We start from the raw sequence: 19,641 nt of genomic DNA on the forward strand, positions 1-19,641 counted from the left end.
CAACACCAATGCTAACTGCTTCCTACGCTAACGCTAGTTATCGCTGCATAAGCTGACTTTTCTCGAAATAGAGCCCATCGCATTTGCCTCATACTAATCCTGCCCATAGCTTCCATGAAGGTTCTCAGTCTGCCTGCCCATCTGCCCTGAGGGCTTACAACACGATATGGACAGAATGGATTAACTTCCCTTCTCTGCCCAAGGAAGTCAGGACATTCTTCTAAATGTCTGTACTCTCATTACTCTCTTCTGTGGGAAGGAAATCTGTACCCCATTCCACACCTTTTTGCTTACGTCTCCCCTGTGGAGAAGGAGTGGCCCGTCGATCAGTCCCTGTCACTAGTGGGTACCTCAAAAGCGAGAGGGCTCCAACTTCACTCTTCATGGACCTGGGCTTCCTCAAACAGAGTGAGGGCTCCTCTCCACTTCTTGTGGCCTCTCCCTAGCCTCTTCTCTGAGGTTCAGCCTTGCAGCCTGAGACTGGATGGTATATTGGATCAGCCTTCCTGTCTTCGATTCAGGGGGAAGGGATAGGAAACTTCACTTTGCATAACCCAGCTCTCCTAGGAAGCCTTGCATTTAATAAAGCTGATACTTTGCCCAAACTGGTTCAGCGCTCTCTCGGCATGCTTTATTCATCAGAATCCCTGGGGCAGGGAGGGGGGTGGAGTACGAAGGGTAAGATTCCAGCACTGAACCCCACCCTGGACTGCCAACAATTACTATAAAATTAAGATATGCTGAAGGCCAAATCAGTTCCTGAAGGGAAACTCCTTCCCGCCAAAGCTTGCCATAACTCAGTTAACCCACCAGGCAAACACGCCCTCCCTCCCCAAAACAGCATTAAAAAGTGGCTCCGCTGTATTTGTCTGGTGCTGGTTTCATGAGTGTGCCCTGGGGAGCCCAGACAATGCGCTGGTGCTCAAGTAGCAACTGGAATCTCTTACCCAGTCGGCTGGACTCAGGCTTTATTCTGGCACGTGGCCCAGTATATCAATATTGTGGTTTTCAGCCCATTTTGGAAGCTGCTTCACTAAGCCATGTGACAACCCCAAAAAGTTGGTCTGGCACCAGAAGTCTTCATCAGATCGTGAACTTGAGAGCCCCACGTCAGCTGTTTTTGTATTGATGCCTCCCTCCCCGTAATCATTAACAGAAGGTGAGAAGGCTGCAGTTGGAACACACCTCACACCTATTATGCAGTTTGTGTTTATGTCTCTGAACCCTCGTAGATCTCCTGGGCTCGGAGCACTTGCCCACTCACATAAAAGTGTTCTCTCGAGGGCACTCCAGTAAGAGTTTGAGTTATTAGCTCGCTCAGCACACTTACCTGGAAGGAGCACATGGCACAGCTCCAGGTTTTGTCAGGAAGATTTAAGAGTATCAGCTTATTTACTGATTGAAACCCTAGCAGAAAGTGAGGCTGTGCATGCTAGCCACAGCCATCTGGTGGTCCCCTTGGAACTAGTGCAGATTATGGGGCACGTACTAATGCAATGTACTGGGTACGAGTCATGGCGAATTTCCAGTTGAGAAGTGGCAAGTCAGTGGATTAAGTCAGCGCTGACAGCTCTCAACTTAATGCTTCATCGATTCCCCTCATAGGAGAGATTCCTTGTCTGTTCAAACAACGATCACCCAATCATTATTGAATGTCGACTACACACTCAGACTTGTTGCAGACAATGAGGGGGCCATGTTGCAAGAGAATTACTCATACTCCTTGATATGAAGGTGTTTCTAGTCGAATTGGAGATTTGGCATCTACTTGGGAGGAGAAAATAAGAAATCACTCAAGATTTCAGTCAAGAAAGTGAAAAAATTAAAGTCAAGTTTAAATGTGATTCCCCTCCGTGTGACGATTGAGACATAAGTGCATGCCAGCTGGTATTTGTTGCTTGGCCAGACTTAACAAACTCCACTTTGACATGCTATCCACCCATAATGAGGACAGTAGCCAAGAGTTAAGCATATGAACAACAACCCTGAATACAAAAGCGATTTCAGCATTTGCTGATTTGGGGCATTTTATTGGCAGAAGTTCATTTATTACATCACAACAATTAAGTCTAATTATGCAGGCCAATAGTTAGACTAAGAAGGATACAAGAAATTCTTTCTAAATGACTTTTCCCTCAAAATGTTCCCCTTTAAAATTTCAGGTTGTTCCATTTTTGTAAAACAGTAAAAAAGGAGAAAATTTTTTTCCACTATGGACAGCCCAGAGATCACTTCAAAAATAATACTCTAAAAAAGGTATTGAAGTTGTTTTCTTGATATCTTATCAAAATTGACAATCATTCATTAATGGATGGAGTTGTGTTGTTTTACAAAATTCTGAAAACTGTTTTTGAAAAGGATGCTGAGAGGCTCAACCCTCTTCTTGTATTTCAGCCTGGTGTGTTTGCTTACTTGTGCCCTCGGGCAACAGTGACCACTCTTGTTTGTCAAGGATTGTGGTTTACTTTTATTCCTCCATTCCAAAAAGGTTGCATAATCTGTATAAATGCCACCAGAGATAAGCCACTTTCTATTAACACTTTATGAGGCATCTTCCATCTTCATTTCTAGGACAAGTAAACAAAACAGTTTCACATTGGTCGTTGTGGAAATTTTAAAAGCAAGCCAGTATCCTTTTCCAACTCCTGTTCTTTCTGTCGCTGGTGTCTCCTCTGATGCTCCAAGACTATCATTCTTACGGGCTTTTCCGGCCACCAAAGGGCAGCAGGACATCCAGAATGCCATTCTCTGCCCCCGCCTGAGAGCCGTGGCCACGAGCCTGAGCTCCGTTCCGCGCTGCTAGCATCCAGGTGGAATTTAAAATAGAATGGATGGGGACCCAGTTATGTGAAAAGTCACCTCTGGTCTTCTGTTCTATCATGGGAGTTAAGACCAGCTGGGGTGCTTCTGGTATCAGTTTCCAGTACATAAGTCTCTGTGATCTGCAGCAGAAATTCTTACAACAGGCCCTTAGAAGTCTCGTCCTCTGATGGACTGCCAGAGGCAGAGTCCAAGGCATATCTGTGCAGGCAGACTTTTTGCTGAGTTTCCCAGGGACTGAGAGAAAATGACCAGAAGGAACATGCTCCTCTGGGTTCTACCACTAACACTCTACAAATGTCCTGAGTGGGAAACACGATTTATGGTCGGCCAGCTACTTATCTGGTTCACTTAGCCCAGATGGTCAGAGATGACCACCGCACCGATTCAATGCCTCGAGAGAGCTCCTTCGAGTGAAAGAAATATGCTCGGACTCTGGTTCTCCTAAATATCCTTTTCTAGAATAGAGCTCCAAACACCTTACCCCTGCTAGAAAAACAAGTTCAAATACATGTCATCTTTGTGGAATCAAGGATGCTTCGGTAACCTGTGCCAATGTTGACTCACAGGGTGCTTTTTTAGCAGAGCTAATCATGGTACCTGGATTTATCACGAGATGTCATACCAGCTCTCATTTGTGAACAAAGAATGGCATGACCTCTGCCACAGTTTATGGATGTGGGCACCTGAAGCTGGTATCGCACAGTAGGCATCAGGTCGTATCCTACTGGCCAGCTAATATTTTGCCCTCTTTCCAAATACGAAGTCAAAAATACTAAATAGAAAAGGGGGCTCCTGCTTGCTGCTGAAGAAGCTAACAATTTGACGTGCGTAGTTGTGTCTGTGCTTGGATCTGACCCCTTATTTACTTTATTTCTCCAGTCTCAATAAAGAGCACACGCCTCACCAGGGATAGTAGAGATGAACCACTGCATATATTTTTTAAAAATATATTTTATTGATTTTTTACAGAGAGGAAGGGAGAGGGATAGAGAGTTAGAAACATTGATGAAAGAGAAACATTGATTCAGCCGCCTCTGCACGCCCCCTAACGGGGGATGTGCCCGCAACCAAGGTACATGCCCTTGACCAGGATCGAACCTGGGACCCTTCAGTCCACAGGCCAATGCACTATCCACTGAGCCAAACCGGTTAGGGTGAACCATTGTATATTAAAAGATTTTGAAAGAGCTCCTCACTTTCATGGTCTAGGATAAATACAATCTCTGTAACATCACATTTTCTTTTGTCCTCTAAATAAAATGTCCTATGACCTGGCCATATTATAATATACTTCGAAGTCCAACCATTTAAAAAGGCTTCTGCAATTAAAAGAATTTATTTTCAGTGAAACCCAAAAGCAAAAGTGGAACCGAAGATACAAGATGGTGGCCGGAAAACGCTAGCCTGTGCCACCTGAGAACTGGGTCCCTCTCACAGGGACAAACGCTTGTCAATGCCTAGACTTTACTCTTGCTAGGAGTGCAAAGCCACTAGCTAATGCAGCCCTCCCCACCCCCACCGAGAGAGAGAGAGAGAGAGAGAGAGAGAGAGAGAGAGAGAGAGAGAGAGAAAGAGAGAGAAAGAGAGAAACAGCTCTCTGTGAGCTGATGCTTACATTTCTAAGCTACAGGTGCCTATATCTATGGGAACTCCGTTAGATTCAGAACTGAAGGGAAGTTTTTGATCATTTTACAGATGAGGCAACTAAGGGTCAAAATTGAAATTAATTGCTCCCCAAGACATCCCAGGGCTCTTGCCCCTGGTCCTCTCAGCTCTCAGCCCACAGAAAGTGTGTGTGGGGGGGGGGGGGGGCGGAGGGAATGGAAGGGCATACATGAGACCACCATCTGCCTGAGGGAGACCTCCTCAGGAGACCCACCCCGGCTGTGGACTCCACTACCATTTAGCTCAGTGTTATCCCTCACTTTTTAACTCACAACAGAGGCTCAATATATATTAAATGAAAATATATGCATTTGGTTTATTATCAGGAAACAGAAGACTGATGGAGATATCTTGAACTGTGATGTAAAGAACCATGTGATGCAAAAGAGCAATTTAGACCCTGAAGCCCAGTGATCAGGAATTTGATTAGGCAAAGAAAAAAAAAGAATTTGATTTAGATTATGTAGCAGTATGTTATGGTGGAAAGAATAAGACCCCTAAAGTAAGATTGGTTTTTTTGACTCTATTACTTACTAGCTGGGTGACCTTGAGCAAGTTTCTTAATCTCTTCAAATTTATTTCTTTATATATAATGTGTGTGTGGAGAGAGAGAGAATGGAGAGGAGAGGAGAGGAGAGGAGAGGGGAGGAGAGGAGAGGAGAGGAGAAGAGAGGAGAGGGAAAGGAAGTGGGGAGAGGAGGGGAGGGGAGGGGAGGGGAGGGGAGGGGAGGGGAGAGGAGGGGAGGGGAGGGGAGGGGAGGGGAGGGGAGGGGAGGGGAGGGGAGGGGAGAGAAAACTAGAGAAGAGAGAGGAACAGAGCTAGAAAATAAGAAGGAACTCTGGGAGCACATATGAGGGTCTCAGTGCATGAAAGTTCATAATGCCCTCACAAAGTAGGCACTCAAATATCTTCATTTAGTGAAAAGCCTACTTCTTCAGCTACATCAGCGCCTGGAAATAAGTCTCCTTTGCTTTAGAAGTATCAGAATGTCCCAACGGCCTTAGATTATGCAAAAGAGAAAGAGCACCACTCAGGCCCTGAAGTTGTGCCCTGGATTTGAAAATGGTTGGCCTAGTGTTCTTTGACTGTAGGAGCAGAATCCTCTGAGTTCTCTCTAAATGCTTTATCAGAATGCCTGTCTAGACAGTGCTGGATCCCTAGAGACATAATGGAGGCAGAATTCAAGGGACCTGCACTCCCAAACTAGATTAAGTAACCCCTCTACGTGGTTTACAGCACACTGTACTTCCCGGTATCACACTGTATTGTAAGAGCCTGTTCACTTTGTCTGGCCAACCAGACTGTGAACTCCGCTACAATATAGCTGTTTTATTCCCCACTTTTTAACTCATAATAGAGGCTCCATATATATTTTTTTCAATTGAAAAGAAAGCACACAAGCCCAACAACTTCCTTAAAACATCTACCACTAAAATCAGCCTAGAGCCGTGGTCAGCAAACTGCGGCTCGCGAGTCACATGCAGCTCTTTGGCCCCTTGAGTGTGGCTCTTCCACAAAATACCACGTGCGAGCACGCACATACAGTGCGATTGAAACTTTGTGGCCCATGCGCAGAAGTCAGTATTTTGTGTAAGAGCCACACTCAAGGGGCCAAAGAGCTGCATGTGGCTCGCGAGCCGCGGTTTGCCGACCACTGGCCTAGAGTATTAATATTCTCTACTCTCCCAGTCCCGAGATTGCTTTCTCCTCCCTCCTCCAGGCCCCTGACAGAGCAATCACTTCTCTAGTTTCATCATTTAGGCCACTTAGGTATCTGCTCAGAATGTTCCTCATCATGTTAATTCACTCAATAAACTGTGTTCAAAAGTAGGATCTCATGTACTGGGCCCAATGGCGGGGCTACAGCAGTGAATGCTCCAGACGCCTCCTGGGAAGCTCACAGAATAAAGTGGGCTTGGACGAAGGCTCTGAGTTGCAGAGAGGCCACTAGCCAGGCGCCAAAATATTTCTAGATCAGTAACTACACCCTATCATCAACTTGACTCTAAAAATTACAATGTGGCTAGTACATGGTGTTCACTCAATAAATATTTGTTGACTAAAGGAATGAATGGGATAGATAGGAGGGGAATTTCAGTGAGCTTTTATTGCTCTGGGCTGATATAGGAGATATGCAGCAAATTAAATCCTTTATTTGAAGACTAGTGACCCTTTGCACTGATTCGTGCACATTGAAAGGAATTTAACTAGAAAGTGGCCGATAGGGTGAGCCTGGTCCGGACACTCCCTGGAGCCAACCTCCCGCTGTCCCTCCCTGGCCGGCTGCACCTGGGGTGGCACCACGGCTCAAACAGCGTCTGTGGAGTGAGTGGAGTCCCTTCAGCAGGTGGGGTCCCACAGCCTGGTGGAATCTGTGGCCCCCTGAGGAAATGGGCTCCCTCCTCTCTGGTTCTGGGGTGTATTACCGAGAACCGAGAACCGTTGCCAAGTCACCACAGCCCGGCAGCTCCCGCGTTGAGTGTCTGCCCCCTGGAGGACAGTGCGTGTCATACCTACTAGCTGGTTAGTCGGTCAGTCTTTTAACATTTTATATATATAGATAAAGCAAGTAAGATCTTTTATTTGGGTAAGTCTGGATTTTGCCACCCACTAAGCTGTTCTGTTCACCTGAGAATTTACAAACATTTCATAAGTCCTCTGAGGAGCAGGTGATGCCACTGCAAAACATTTCCTGTCTCCCACTATGCGAGACAGGGCTGTCCCACAGCTAAGCATGTCCTGCTTGCCTTCAGAGGTCCCCAGAGACTGCAGAATGCTGGTTAACCGACCTTCCTAAAGGCCAGGCACCATGACATTCTGCTTCCGGGTCCTCTTTGGTGCCAACAAGGACCTGGCTGGGTTTCATACTCTCCTTTACCAACAATCTCCAGTTATTTTGATGTAGGCTCCTCTCCAGGGCTGGTTTGTGCCCTCGAGGGAATGGATCTTGTGTCTTGTCTCTCTAAAGTCCCACAGTCCTTCCTGGCCATATGGTAGGTGCTTAATAACCATGTCTTTAAAATCTGTCTTCAGTTGTAGCCCTGCCCAGAGAGCCATCATGTGGAGTGGAGCAGAGGGTCAGGACACAGCTCCCCACTATTCTAGAACCCTCCAGACAGCTTTCACTCATTCTTTCTTGCCTTCCATCTTCCGACAGTGCTTTCAAGGATGGGGAATGGGAGACAACCCTGGGAAAGGAAATCGCACAACACGGGTTGACTGCGGTAGGTTAGAGGCTAGGCTGCACCCTTCCTTTGGCTAAACATGAGTGCTTGGGGAGATGACGTCGGTCCCCATGGGAAGGCCTTTCTCCCGTCCTGTCCTCCAAAGCTTCTTGACGCATTGGGACCTCAAGCAGGGTGTTGAAAGGTCAACTTGTTTGGTACCAACTCTGACTCAAAAAGATGATTCTCCTGTGGGGAGCAGGAGAGGAAAGGAACGGGGGCAGTGAGATTTTCCAGCCGCTCCACCCAGAGGGTAATTAATCCAAAGGCAACGGGATGGGTGGAACGCAAACATCTCCCATTCCACCCCCGCCCCCGCCTGGGGCTGCTGCGACCGAAGCGCCCCTCTCAGTCCTTGGGTAGCGCTCACTCCCCTTGCGCAGCAGAAACCCCGCCCCGACCAGGAAAGGTCTTGAACTCTCCCGGGTCTGCACCCGCCGCGGGAGACCTGCGGCCCGCGCCCCCCGCGGAGCCCGCTCTCCGCCAATGGGAGCCCTAAGTCTGGGGATGAGGAGTGCGGGGCGGCGGCTGGACCAATCAGACTCCCCGCGCGGCCGGGGGCGGGGGGGGGGGGGGAGGAGAGGCCGGGGGCGATGGAGGCAGAGCTACATCTACAGCAGCTTCTCACCTTGGAATGCGAGGGCAGCTCCCGCATCTCCCGCACGTCTCCAGCCGGGCGCGGGAGGAGAGCCTCCAGCTCCTTCCTCCGCCTCCTCGCTCTGCTCCCAGCGAGGGAGGGGAGGCCGCCGGGAGCCCCTCTCGCTTCTGGCCTTCGTTTTATGTTGTCTGCAGGGAGGAGGAGAGCGACGGAGAACTTGGTGCTGGGGAGCTGACCTCTGGCCTGGCGGGCCTCGGGGCAGGGAGGGCCGAAGAGGAGTGGCTGGGGCTGCGGGAATCCATGCGGGGGCCATGGACCGAGCGGCGCTCCTGGGACTGTCCCGCCTGTGCGCGCTGTGGGCAGCCCTGCTCGCGCTGTTCCCCTGCGGGGCCCAAGGAAACTGGATGTGAGTATCGGGGCGCAGCGGGGACGCACGGGGTAGGTGGTGGCACATGGGGTACCCAGCCTCAGGGCACTTGCAGCCAAGGCGCGGGGAGTAGGGGCGGTGACCCTCGGGCGGGTGGCCTAAGTGGCGGGGGGGGGAACATCTGGGATTGGGGAGGAGAGCAGGCGAGCGACGTGCATGGGGGGCGGCCGTTTCTTACAGGTGGTTGGGCATCGCCTCCTTCGGGGTCCCGGAGAAGCTGGGCTGCGCCAACTTGCCGCTGAACAGCCGGCAGAAGGAGCTGTGCAAGAGGAAGCCCTACCTGCTGCCCAGCATCCGCGAGGGCGCGCGCCTGGGCGTCCAGGAGTGCCGCAGCCAGTTCCGCCACGAGCGCTGGGACTGCCGCGTGGCCGCCGCCCCCTCGGCCGCCAGCCCCCTCTTCGGCTACGAGCTGAGCAGCGGTGAGTCCCGGGACCCCCGGGGCGGGCGCGGGACAGGGGCGACCCCTCCTCCGATTCCTGTAAAGTAACATCGATGGTGCTCGTGTGGTCCCGACGCGGTCCCAGTCCCCCCGAGAGGTCCTCTGGTGGACGGGGCGGGGAGCCAGCCCCCGGGCGCAGGTGCGGTCCTGGATGGGGGCGGGGGGGAGGCTCCCCAGGTCCGGAGCCTGGCTCTGGCCGCCGGCGTGCTTCCTCCTTCCCGCTGGGCCCGGCTGGAGTGAAGGGAAAACTCTGACACTGAACCCCGCCGACCCCTCGGACCCGCCGCGCCCCCCTACCTGGGGGACCAGCTGGAGAAACATGATGTCGGCGGCAGAGAATGCTGCGGCCGCGTCTGCTGGGATTTCAGCAGCTCCGCGGCGCGCCGGGTACTTGGACCAGCGGCCAATGGCCGCGTTTGCTGGCTCCTTGGAGCACGGAGGAGACGGAATAATGGGGATTTTTAAAGGGATTGTCCTGGACGACCCAACGTGCCGTCAACCAGAGCGCAACCACTCAGCTCTTCCCTTCTCTGCCCTCCTCTGCGCTCACCCGGGGGCGGGAAACTGCGGTGAATTAAGTTCCACTCCCAGGTGCCTGGTGACACGGGAAAGTTAAAAAAAAACACAACAAAAACAGGGAATCGGGATTGTTCCAGGAATATTAGCAGATGCCAGGAGTTTTAGGACCTGGGCGCTGAAAGATTCGTTGTTTTTCACATTTGTTTCCGTTCTCCCTGCACCTTTGACCCCTCCCCACCCGGTTCCTACACACGCAGCCGCCCCGGCGTGGCCCGGGCCCTGCTGCGTTTTGGCCCGCACGCCCTTCCGAAGGAGCCCGACCCCCTGCGGGGGGAATGAAAAAGATGTGCTCTTCACAGTTGCTGAAATGCGGACGCATCAGCTGTTGAAGAGGTTTATTGGACAACGGGCGCGAAATTGTTTCCACTCCAATCTAAACATCTCGAAAGGGAAAAAAAAGTCGCCTGCGGAGTCTCTCTGAGTCCGTTTTGTTGATGCTTTCATAGGCCTTTAACTTTCAAAGGTGTTAGCCCAAACGCTATTGCTCCTGTGCTAAAGATATATTCAGTTATTTTCCGTAACAATTTTTTTTTTTTTTTTGCTGGTGACATTTCAATGATCTTTCATTTTAATTATCTTTAAGCCTGTAAGGGGATTAGCTAGTACTATATAAAGTGTATAATGGTTTCAGGTTAATATCAGGATTGTTTTTAACGCTATTCTAAAGAAAGGAGAGTCATTAATGTGAAACTAAACATGTATCATTTATCACCTAATTGCTTTGATCTTGGTTTAAGTTTAACTTGCTTTCTGATAGGTATTACTCAGGCGAACAAAACTGCACCAAATTTTTCAGCTTGTGTTTTGTGAGAACACATTTTAAATTTTGAAAGAAAGGTAATCTGGACTCTTCGGAGGCATCTTATACCATTTACCGGTATCCACGCAAAGGATTTTAAATTTGACCTGTATTTATTGGGCTTTGATTGTCTATTAGGCACTGAACTAGGTGCCGACATAAATTTTATATTTTAGGTCTTTTTACGTCTGAGAACTATGATAACCAATATCTGACAATCCCTCAAACGGGACATTAACCCAAAATTAATGTTGCTTTCTTAAAAGACTACCACAATAGGAAATATTCCTTTCAAAATATGCACTCATTAAAGCATCCACTGGGAGCCTTTGAAAAATTGCTTCGCCGACAAGAGAATGAGTAGGAGGCTCTGTTATGAGCATAAACAGAGAGGTCTGCCTCTCTCATTTAGCAATTTACGTCTTATTCTAGGCACCAAGGAAACAGCGTTTATCTACGCGGTGATGGCTGCAGGCCTGGTGCACGCGGTGACCAGGTCATGCAGCGCAGGCAACATGACGGAGTGTTCCTGTGACACCACCTTGCAGAACGGCGGCTCAGCCAGCGAAGGCTGGCACTGGGGGGGCTGCTCGGATGACGTCCAGTACGGCATGTGGTTCAGCAGAAAGTTCCTGGACTTCCCCATCAGAAACACCACGGGCAGAGAAAGCAAAGTGCTGTTAGCGATGAACCTTCATAACAATGAAGCTGGAAGGCAGGTATGTATTGGGAAATGGCATAAAATTCATTGCTTTTAGGTAAATAATACAGGGACGACACTTGTGCATGAACCTGTTCAAACGGTTTAAAAACAAACCGTACTTGCAGTCTAAGAAATCTGTGCGTGTATATATGTATGTATATTATGTTTTGTTACGTACGTATGACTGTAAATTTATACATGTTTTTCTTTCACGAGCCTGTACTGACCTCATTGATGTAGTTTTAAGTTCTCCATCTAATGTGAGTTCAGTCTTGCTATAGAATGTATTTGTGATTGTATACTTCGTATACCTGAAATGCTGATTGTAAAATCATACAGGTTCAAGTGCCTGTTGGGTTCTTTGGCTCCACCCCCTTAGCTGATTAGGGGCAGAGCCTGAGTAAGATCTACAGTATCCACCTTTCTAATGGGACTGGATCAAATTTCCTCAATTGGACTTTTGATTATTTTTTTATATCTATTTTTAGGGAGCAATGGCTCCCAGACCTGTGGTCTGTTTTACCCTTCTTTCTCTAGCAAACATTCTTAAATACATTTGGAATGCACGATACTTAACTAATATGCTTTTTTAAAACAAAGTTTTTAAGGGAAATATTTATTTTATTTAAAGCTATGTAGATCCATTGTAAAATTGATAAATACAGATAAATGTAAAGAAGTTCTAGATCTATTAAATATGTGGATATTTTAAAATATAGATATATTTCAGCAGGAAGCAAATTTGAAGTACCACCATCTAATTAACCTCTTTTATGATTCTAGGTTTTCTTAAAATGGAATAAATTTGTAGCTTAATTTAACTTTTATATATTTACTGTAATAAATATTGATACAATAAAATTTGAGTTCAACACCATAGTTGAATTACTTGGAAATTCATCTGATTTTCCTAAAACAGCCAAAACTTTTTTTATGAATATATATTTTCTATCTTATAATAATCTTTTCAGGACAGGAATATCAGCACACATCATATACTATTGTAAATACCCAGTAACCTATAAAAGTCCCAAAGTATTATTGCAATCTGCTACCTCTCCTGAAATAAATTAAAACAAGTTTCAGTATTTCTCATGAATATTTAAAGTATATGTTGCATTTTTTTCACATTTTTGGAAAGTGAACAAATGGAACCCAATTAGAATAGTTGAGAGTTTCAGCCAGTTTTCTTTATTTAATCACTTTGGTTTAAAATACAAAAACAACCCAGCTGGCGTGTCTCAGTGGTTGAGTGTCAACCTATGAATCAGGAGGTCAGGATTCAATTCCAGGTCAGGGCACATGCCTGTGTTACAGGCTCAGTGTCCAGTGTGGGGCATGTAGGAGGCAGCCAATCAATGATCTCTCGCATCATTGATGTTTCTCTCTCTCTCCCTCTCCCTTCCTCTCTGAAATCAATGAAAATATATTTTAAAAATACAAAAACAGAAAGCTCAGTAAATATATCGCATAACATATAAAATTCAAAATTTCAATTCAACTTGAATGTTCAATTAAAAATTGCAAAGTAGGAAATTAGTAAATAGTTATGTTAATGTTTTATGTTTTTGTTTAAGAATTTAAAAAATTAATTTACCTCACTAAAGTCACTCTTCCTTAACACCATAGTTATGCATATGCATCTTTTCCTTAAAGTTTTATATTTTAAAAAATTAATTTATAGTTTTTGCTGCAATTTAAATATTATCCAATAAAGAAATTTTTAATTATTTCTAATATATTAATATAAAAGAGGTTAAATGTAGTTAACATATGTTCTTTAAAACTCGAGTTAAGCAAGAAAAAAGCATCAAGGTAAGTCAAATTAATATAGTTTAAAAATAAGAAAACAATTAAATAATGTTTATTATTAATTTAAACCTTAAATATTTGTTAAATAAATTGTTAGAGATTTTAATTTTTTTAACCAGGAAACAAAACTCAGAAACTCAAATTACGATCTCTTGAATGAAGTCCTCTCTGAACATATGAAATGTCTTTAAGTCTCTAAAATGTATTTTATTAATAATATTAGGCAACTATTGAGTTTTATTTCATCTTGTGTGAATTTTTAAATTATGTAACAATATTTGCTTTTGTAACAATTAACTTGGATCTTAAGCTATTATTTATAATCTAATTTTATTAAACGTATACAACCATTCAGCACCAATTTTAATTCTTTTTTGGCAAAAAGCATTTCCTCACATTCCCTAGGTTTTTGCTATTACTTTAATTATGCAGAAAATAATTCAGTTTATACAATTATACACATTTTATATAAATTAAACTTCCTCTACTAAATTTTTTTTATGGTAATCTAGATCAGAGATTTTCAACTGAGGTGCCATTTTTAAAACATTCAATACCTGACTATTTAGTCAGGGGCACTGACCTCTTTTCTTTTAGATTATCAATTTTAAATGAATGACAGCAGCCAACACAATGGCCATCTGGTGTGAATGAATCAAAATTATAACTATTTTCTTGTCAAACAGGCTAAAAATATATATTTTTGGTGTACTGCAGAATTTTGGTAATTAGTGTATGTATGCCATGAAAAAAGCTTGAAAATCGCTGAAATAGATAGAAACTTAAAATATTACCTGGATATTTTGAATGTTTTACACTGGTGTTTGTATTGGTCTTTTCTCATACAGTATTACAATTGAAAGCATTTTTGTATTTTTCTTTCTTTTGGTGGCCAAAAGAATCAAAACCACCATCACCACCACAACAACAAACTAACCAGGTTTCCAGGTTATTATCTAACATGGAAGAACGATCAACTCCATTTTCAATAATGTCAAATAGGATTTTAAATTATAGGCACATCCTGAGTCAAGTTCAAGGTCTGCATTCAATTGAGTTGATTTCCCTCGTCTCAAAATCCCAAACTCCAAATGTCGAAAAGCGTTCAGAGAAATGTGGGTACTGGCGCTTAGTCGTGTTGTGAGCAGGATAGATGATTTTCTAACCGCTGACCTTAAATCCCCACTTGGTTTCTGACACCATTCCTAAAGTTATGACTCCAAGAATAATGTTGCCGCATGGCGATTGGCTAACAGAATGATGTGATGTCTTCCAGGGGCAGAACTTCTGGGAATAATGTGACTTGGAATATTTATGGGTATTGCTTTTGGTGTGCTTGAAATATTTCCATTCTTCCCATGTCCACCTCATAAACTTTTAAGTTTTCCTACCCCATAATTTGTTTTATGATGACTAACTCAAAAAAGTGGGAAGGGCCCAACCCCACATTTTCATTGACCTGTTTCAAGAATATTTATAAGTACGTGAACAACACATAAGTGTTTTGCTTTTCAGCAGATTCAAGTATATTTTTGGACTAAGTGGCATGAAATGGGTGAGAGGAATAGATATTCTACCTACACCCATCCAATCTTATGTCACAGTTTTCATAAAAACTTAAATCATCTAATAGTTGACAAAATGAAATGCTCATCATGAAATGTTTCATAACAGTCTTTTGATCATTTCTGTGAAGTCTGTGGAGAGCAATATATTGGAAAAAATCACAGCCTGCTGTGTTACCTGAGTCAAAATTGTGGGACCAATCACTCCTTAGACCACTTCTCAAATATTTTCTATTTTTACCTTTAAGCATTAACGATACATTTTTCGCATTTCACTTCACTAGAAGTGTATCAAACCAAAGCTTAACACAAAGGAGCCCAGTAGATTAAATGTTCCCTTCCTAATTGTTCTCCCATAGTTAAAAATATTCCACCAAAATGTGCACATCTGTTTGTAATAGTTAACAAAACATTCCTCTGTTAATATCGTTATAAACCTTAACTACTCAACTAGAGTAGAGAAAGGAATTTTCTCATAACCACACACAACTCATTTGGTTGCTACTCTCTTACTTTCCCTGTTCCCCCCAAAATGACTATGCTATCACTGAAGAATAGCTATAAACATTAATTAATACTCTCTGAAAATCTCCAAAATATATTTTTTGAAGTTCATGCAATTTTACTAAATATACTTGCATGTTCCACTACGTTTTTCCCTCTTTTACTAAAATGATCCAGCTTCATATAAAGATTTTATATCACGTATCACCAAGCTTTTCTTATGAATGACAACTATCTTAGCCACAGTTTATTTTTCTGTAAAATTGGAATAATAAGTACATGTTCATAACTACCTACATTTCTTCCTATAAAACAAAATTAAGTAAAAATCACCTATGAAAATGTGCTCTGAGAAGAACTAAGCTCTAGTGTGTGTGTGTGTGTGTGTGTGTGTGTGTGTGTGTGTGTGTGTGTGTGTGTCTGCCACTGAACTCTGCCTTTCGTCAAATTCTCGTAGTGGTGATTCTATTGCTTTATTTAATCCCTATTGTCCAAGTTTCTTCCTTCGAGTATTATGGGGATATAATCATTTACATTGCATGTCAGTTATTGGGATTTTTCTCTTTGAAGTTTATTTGTCTTTCTCTTCTAAAATATACATATGTAAGACAAAACACTATTTCTTTTTTTATACTTTTTGTTAGGGACAAAAAGGTAATAGAATTCAAAGGTAATCAAATACAAGTTTTTTAAAACGCCACTCCTGAAAAGTTATAGTTAACTCCAGATATTTAACGGGGCTAGGTTTCTATGGCAGGAAAATTCCCCCCAAATTTTGACAGAGATTCAGCAGGTTATATCATTGAATTCAGAAGTCAGTCTCTTTATCCTTCAAACCCATAAAATAGTGTGTCACTCTTACGGGCTACCACTGCTGTGGGCTGACAGTGGTATTGGATCACGGTCTTCCAATACCATTGATCTCCCAGCAGTGACTCTTTCGTTTTAAAAAAGGTGGTTTTTATTACTACCTCCAATTCAGATGACCAATAGAGAATGAATTAAAACTGTTTAAGTGAGTTGGACTAGTTATTCATTAAATATTTGGAGAGCATCTACTCTGTCTGCTACGCTTTGCAAATTGGCAACGTCATACATGATATTTGAACTGGTTAATAAAAGAAAAAGTCAGCTTTTCAGTCATGATACCGAGCCAAGGGCAGCTGTAAATCACGAGGTGATGACTGTAAGGAACGCTGATCAGGTTTAAACACATAAATATAATCCTTGGACGTTTGGCTTTCTTAGGGCAATTTGTTTTGTTATTACCTAGTTTTGGTTGAGCCCTTTTTTTTCTCATATCCTTAGGGCACTTAAAATCTGAACAGAAGTAGACAGGTTGCATTAATTTCAACATTTTAAAGAGTTGAAGGCTTTGTGAATATCAAATGCCATAAATTTGACCAAATGAGCCTGTGTGCCATACTTTTTACCTTCATATCATTGAAAGATGCCTTTTTGCCTGAATTAATAAGAAGTAGACATATCCATTAACTTCTCAGTTTTGTGAACTCAAAAAGAACATGTGCGCTGTATAGTCTATAAAGAACGGGGTTTAAAATACTATTCTGTTTATTATTTTAAACACCAGTCAGAAGTATCAAATATTGCATAAATCAATGCCGTATGCTCTCATTCAAGTTGCAAATATTATAATTTGTTTGAAATATCCTGTCTCATTAGATAGTTCAGAAACTTTGGTTAATTTGTTAAGAAATGTAACATCCCGCAAACATATCAGCGTCATGTTTGGTACAAAATAAATAGCCAAGTATAAAAGCCCTGTCAGGTTACAGTTCAGATGAGATCTGTAAGTGGGATTTAAGCTGCGAGATTTTGCCTTTCTTGGGTGAGCTCACGCACACAGTTTCCAGGTTATTGAGTGGGCAGATCAGCTTTTCACTTTACCCAGCACGTTGACTCTGCAGCTAGCCCTGACAATTTATTGATCTGCTCTGCCATCCTCTGGAGACTGAAGGAAGCTGTGCTGACGAGCCTGGTATGTAAGAGGTTTGGAACCCTAACACCTTTTAAGTCTCTATATTGTTTTTTCGCTGTTAGCCCCATTTGCAATTTATCTGCACTCTTACCGTACCTTCTTCAGAGACAGAGGGCGTTCATTTAGACCTTAATGTGTGCCAGGCGGTGAGCTCTTACAGCTCTATGTAATCTCATTTAATTTCTCAGTCTGTATAAACGAAGCTTAGCATATAGCATTGGGGAAAATCGTGTAGATACTATCTCCTTTCTATGTTAGGATGGTGCTACGAATCCATCAAGAATATGACATATGTTTTGAATTAATTTTCCAGAAGAGAGGAAGGATTTTCCGGAAAATCACACTCTTTGGCCCCTTCGTCTTTTGCCCAGCGTTTACAGTGCGCAGACCTAAGAGCTCCCAATTCAGTCAGTAGGTCTCATCCCTTGATGCCCATTAGAATCACCTGAGCATCTTTGTAGACATACCAACACCTGGAGCCCACCTCTACCAAAGAAATCTGAATGTGAGGGTTTGAGCATTGGTTATTTGCAAGGTCCCACAGATGTTTCCATGCACACGGCGAGTTGAGGGTGACTTCCCTATCAGGGCTTCTCAACTTTTAATGTGCCTTGGTCACCTGAGGATCTAAATAAAATGCGGATTCTGGTTCCGAGAGTCTGCATTTCTTACAAGTGATACTGGCGCTGCTGGTCCATGAACCACACTCTGAGTAGCAAGATGCTAAATGTGTTAGGAACATGGAGACATGTGTGAACATCATTCCACACCCCAAATTAAACAAGATATTAGGAATAAAAGTCGTTTTCCTCTAATCTCTAATAACAATATTAGCCTGGCCCACTAGCTTAAATTTGACTTGGAAAGGTTTGCTAGGGTCCAGAGGAGGACACAACACTTGAATGTTAAGCAGCCTGGAAGATCCTTGATGTTCAAAACCATCATTTTTTATACAGGCGGAAACAAACCCAGAAAGTGGAGTGATGAGGTGAGTTTGCTTCTGTTATTGAGTAAAACGCGCTTCATGAGTGATATTTAACACAGTTCCTGTTGGTTGCAGGCTGTGGCCAAGCTGATGTCCGTGGACTGCCGCTGTCACGGCGTGTCCGGCTCCTGTGCGGTGAAAACATGCTGGAAAACCATGTCTTCTTTTGAGAAGATTGGCCATTTCCTGAAGGATAAATATGAGCACAGTGTTCAAGTCTCAGACAAAATAAAAAGGAAAATGCGCAGGAGAGAAAAGGACCAGAGGAAAGTACCGATCCGCAAGGAGGATCTGCTCTACATCCATAAGTCTCCCAACTACTGTGTAGAGGATAAGAAAATTGGGATCCCGGGGACACAGGGCCGAGAATGCAACCGCACGTCGGAGGGCGCGGGTGGCTGCAACCTCCTCTGCTGTGGCCGAGGCTACAACACCCACGTGGTCAGACACGTGGAGAGGTGCGAGTGCAAGTTCATCTGGTGCTGCTACGTTCGCTGCAGGAGGTGTGAAAGCATGACTGACGTCCACACCTGCAAGTAACCACTCCGTCCAGCCGTGGGCACCACGCCTCACTGACCATAGTGGAGTGCCACTTTGCAGGGCTAGTGAAGTCCACTCTGGCCTCGAAACCCAAGATCCTTGGACCCTCCCAGAGTTCCCTTTACCTGGTTGACGTCCAGTCACACACTGAGCATATGGATTTGGGGGAATTCTACAAGTTTTGGGTTCCTAATTTGGTGATTTGGGGGGAAAAAAAAAATATATATATATATATATATACACACACACACACACATGCAAGGAAGATCATCTGTCTCCTAAGCAAGAAAGAACAGGAAAGAACCTTCCTGTAGAAGATCTGGTCCATCTTCAGGATAAGATCCTTGACTATGGAACTCAGTTATGGAACTCAATAGGGGTGGGTGACTGTTAGTCATGTTTAAAAGACACCTCTTATAGCAGCCAGGAGCATACAGGTGAATCTCATTTATTCTCTCAGCGTCTTATTTTTTTTCTTAATATATTTTATTGATTTCAGAGAGGAAGGGAGAAGGAGAGACAGAAACATCAATGATTAGAGAATCATTGATTAGCTGCCTCCTGCACGCCCCCTACTGGGGATTGAGTCCGCAACCTGTGCATGTGCCCTGACCAGAATTCGAACCTGGGACCCTTCAGTCTGCAGGCTGATGCTCTATCCACTGAGCCAAACCAGCTAGGGCTCTCTCAGCGTTTTAGATGAAGAAATCATGTTACATGTCTGTGCATAGAAACGGATGTTGAAAAGGTAACAGAAGTGGTGGGTGCTTTCTTTCATTTCAAAAGAAAGGCAATGAAAAAGAATTTTCATAAGTGATACAATATTCCTAAAAAGTGTTTGGTAGGTTTCATGACAAAAGGAAAGAATCAAAATTTAACAAAGTGAATTTTGTATAATTTGGATTTTAAATGGATTTTAATCAGGAGAATTTCTCGGTAACTCTCAGTAGGGCATGGAGTAAACTTTGATCTTCAGCT

General features: G+C 44.0%; 1 protein-coding gene and 1 long non-coding RNA gene across 2 annotated transcripts; one reads left to right on the top strand and one right to left on the bottom strand.

Moving 5' to 3' along the window:
* Window positions 1-5,265: 5,265 nt before the first annotated feature.
* LOC132242693 (uncharacterized) lies at window positions 5,266-9,914 on the bottom strand. The gene is made up of 3 exons (XR_009454696.1): window positions 9,475-9,914; window positions 8,342-9,214; window positions 5,266-7,902 (listed from the first exon to the last, which is right to left on the bottom strand). It is a non-coding gene; the product is annotated as an uncharacterized LOC132242693 (long non-coding RNA).
* On the top strand, window positions 8,587-18,870 carry WNT16 (Wnt family member 16). Its single transcript, XM_059711660.1, has 4 exons — window positions 8,587-8,717; window positions 8,919-9,157; window positions 10,988-11,274; window positions 18,199-18,870. Exons 1-4 carry the CDS (start codon window positions 8,623-8,625, stop codon window positions 18,661-18,663), a joined length of 1,086 nt encoding a protein of 361 aa, XP_059567643.1. The 5' UTR covers window positions 8,587-8,622; the 3' UTR covers window positions 18,664-18,870.
* The last annotated feature ends 771 nt before the right edge of the window (window positions 18,871-19,641 follow it).

The sequence above is a fragment of the Myotis daubentonii genome, chromosome 10 (genome assembly GCF_963259705.1).
Source record: "Myotis daubentonii chromosome 10, mMyoDau2.1, whole genome shotgun sequence".
Classification (NCBI taxonomy): Eukaryota; Metazoa; Chordata; class Mammalia; order Chiroptera; family Vespertilionidae; genus Myotis; species Myotis daubentonii.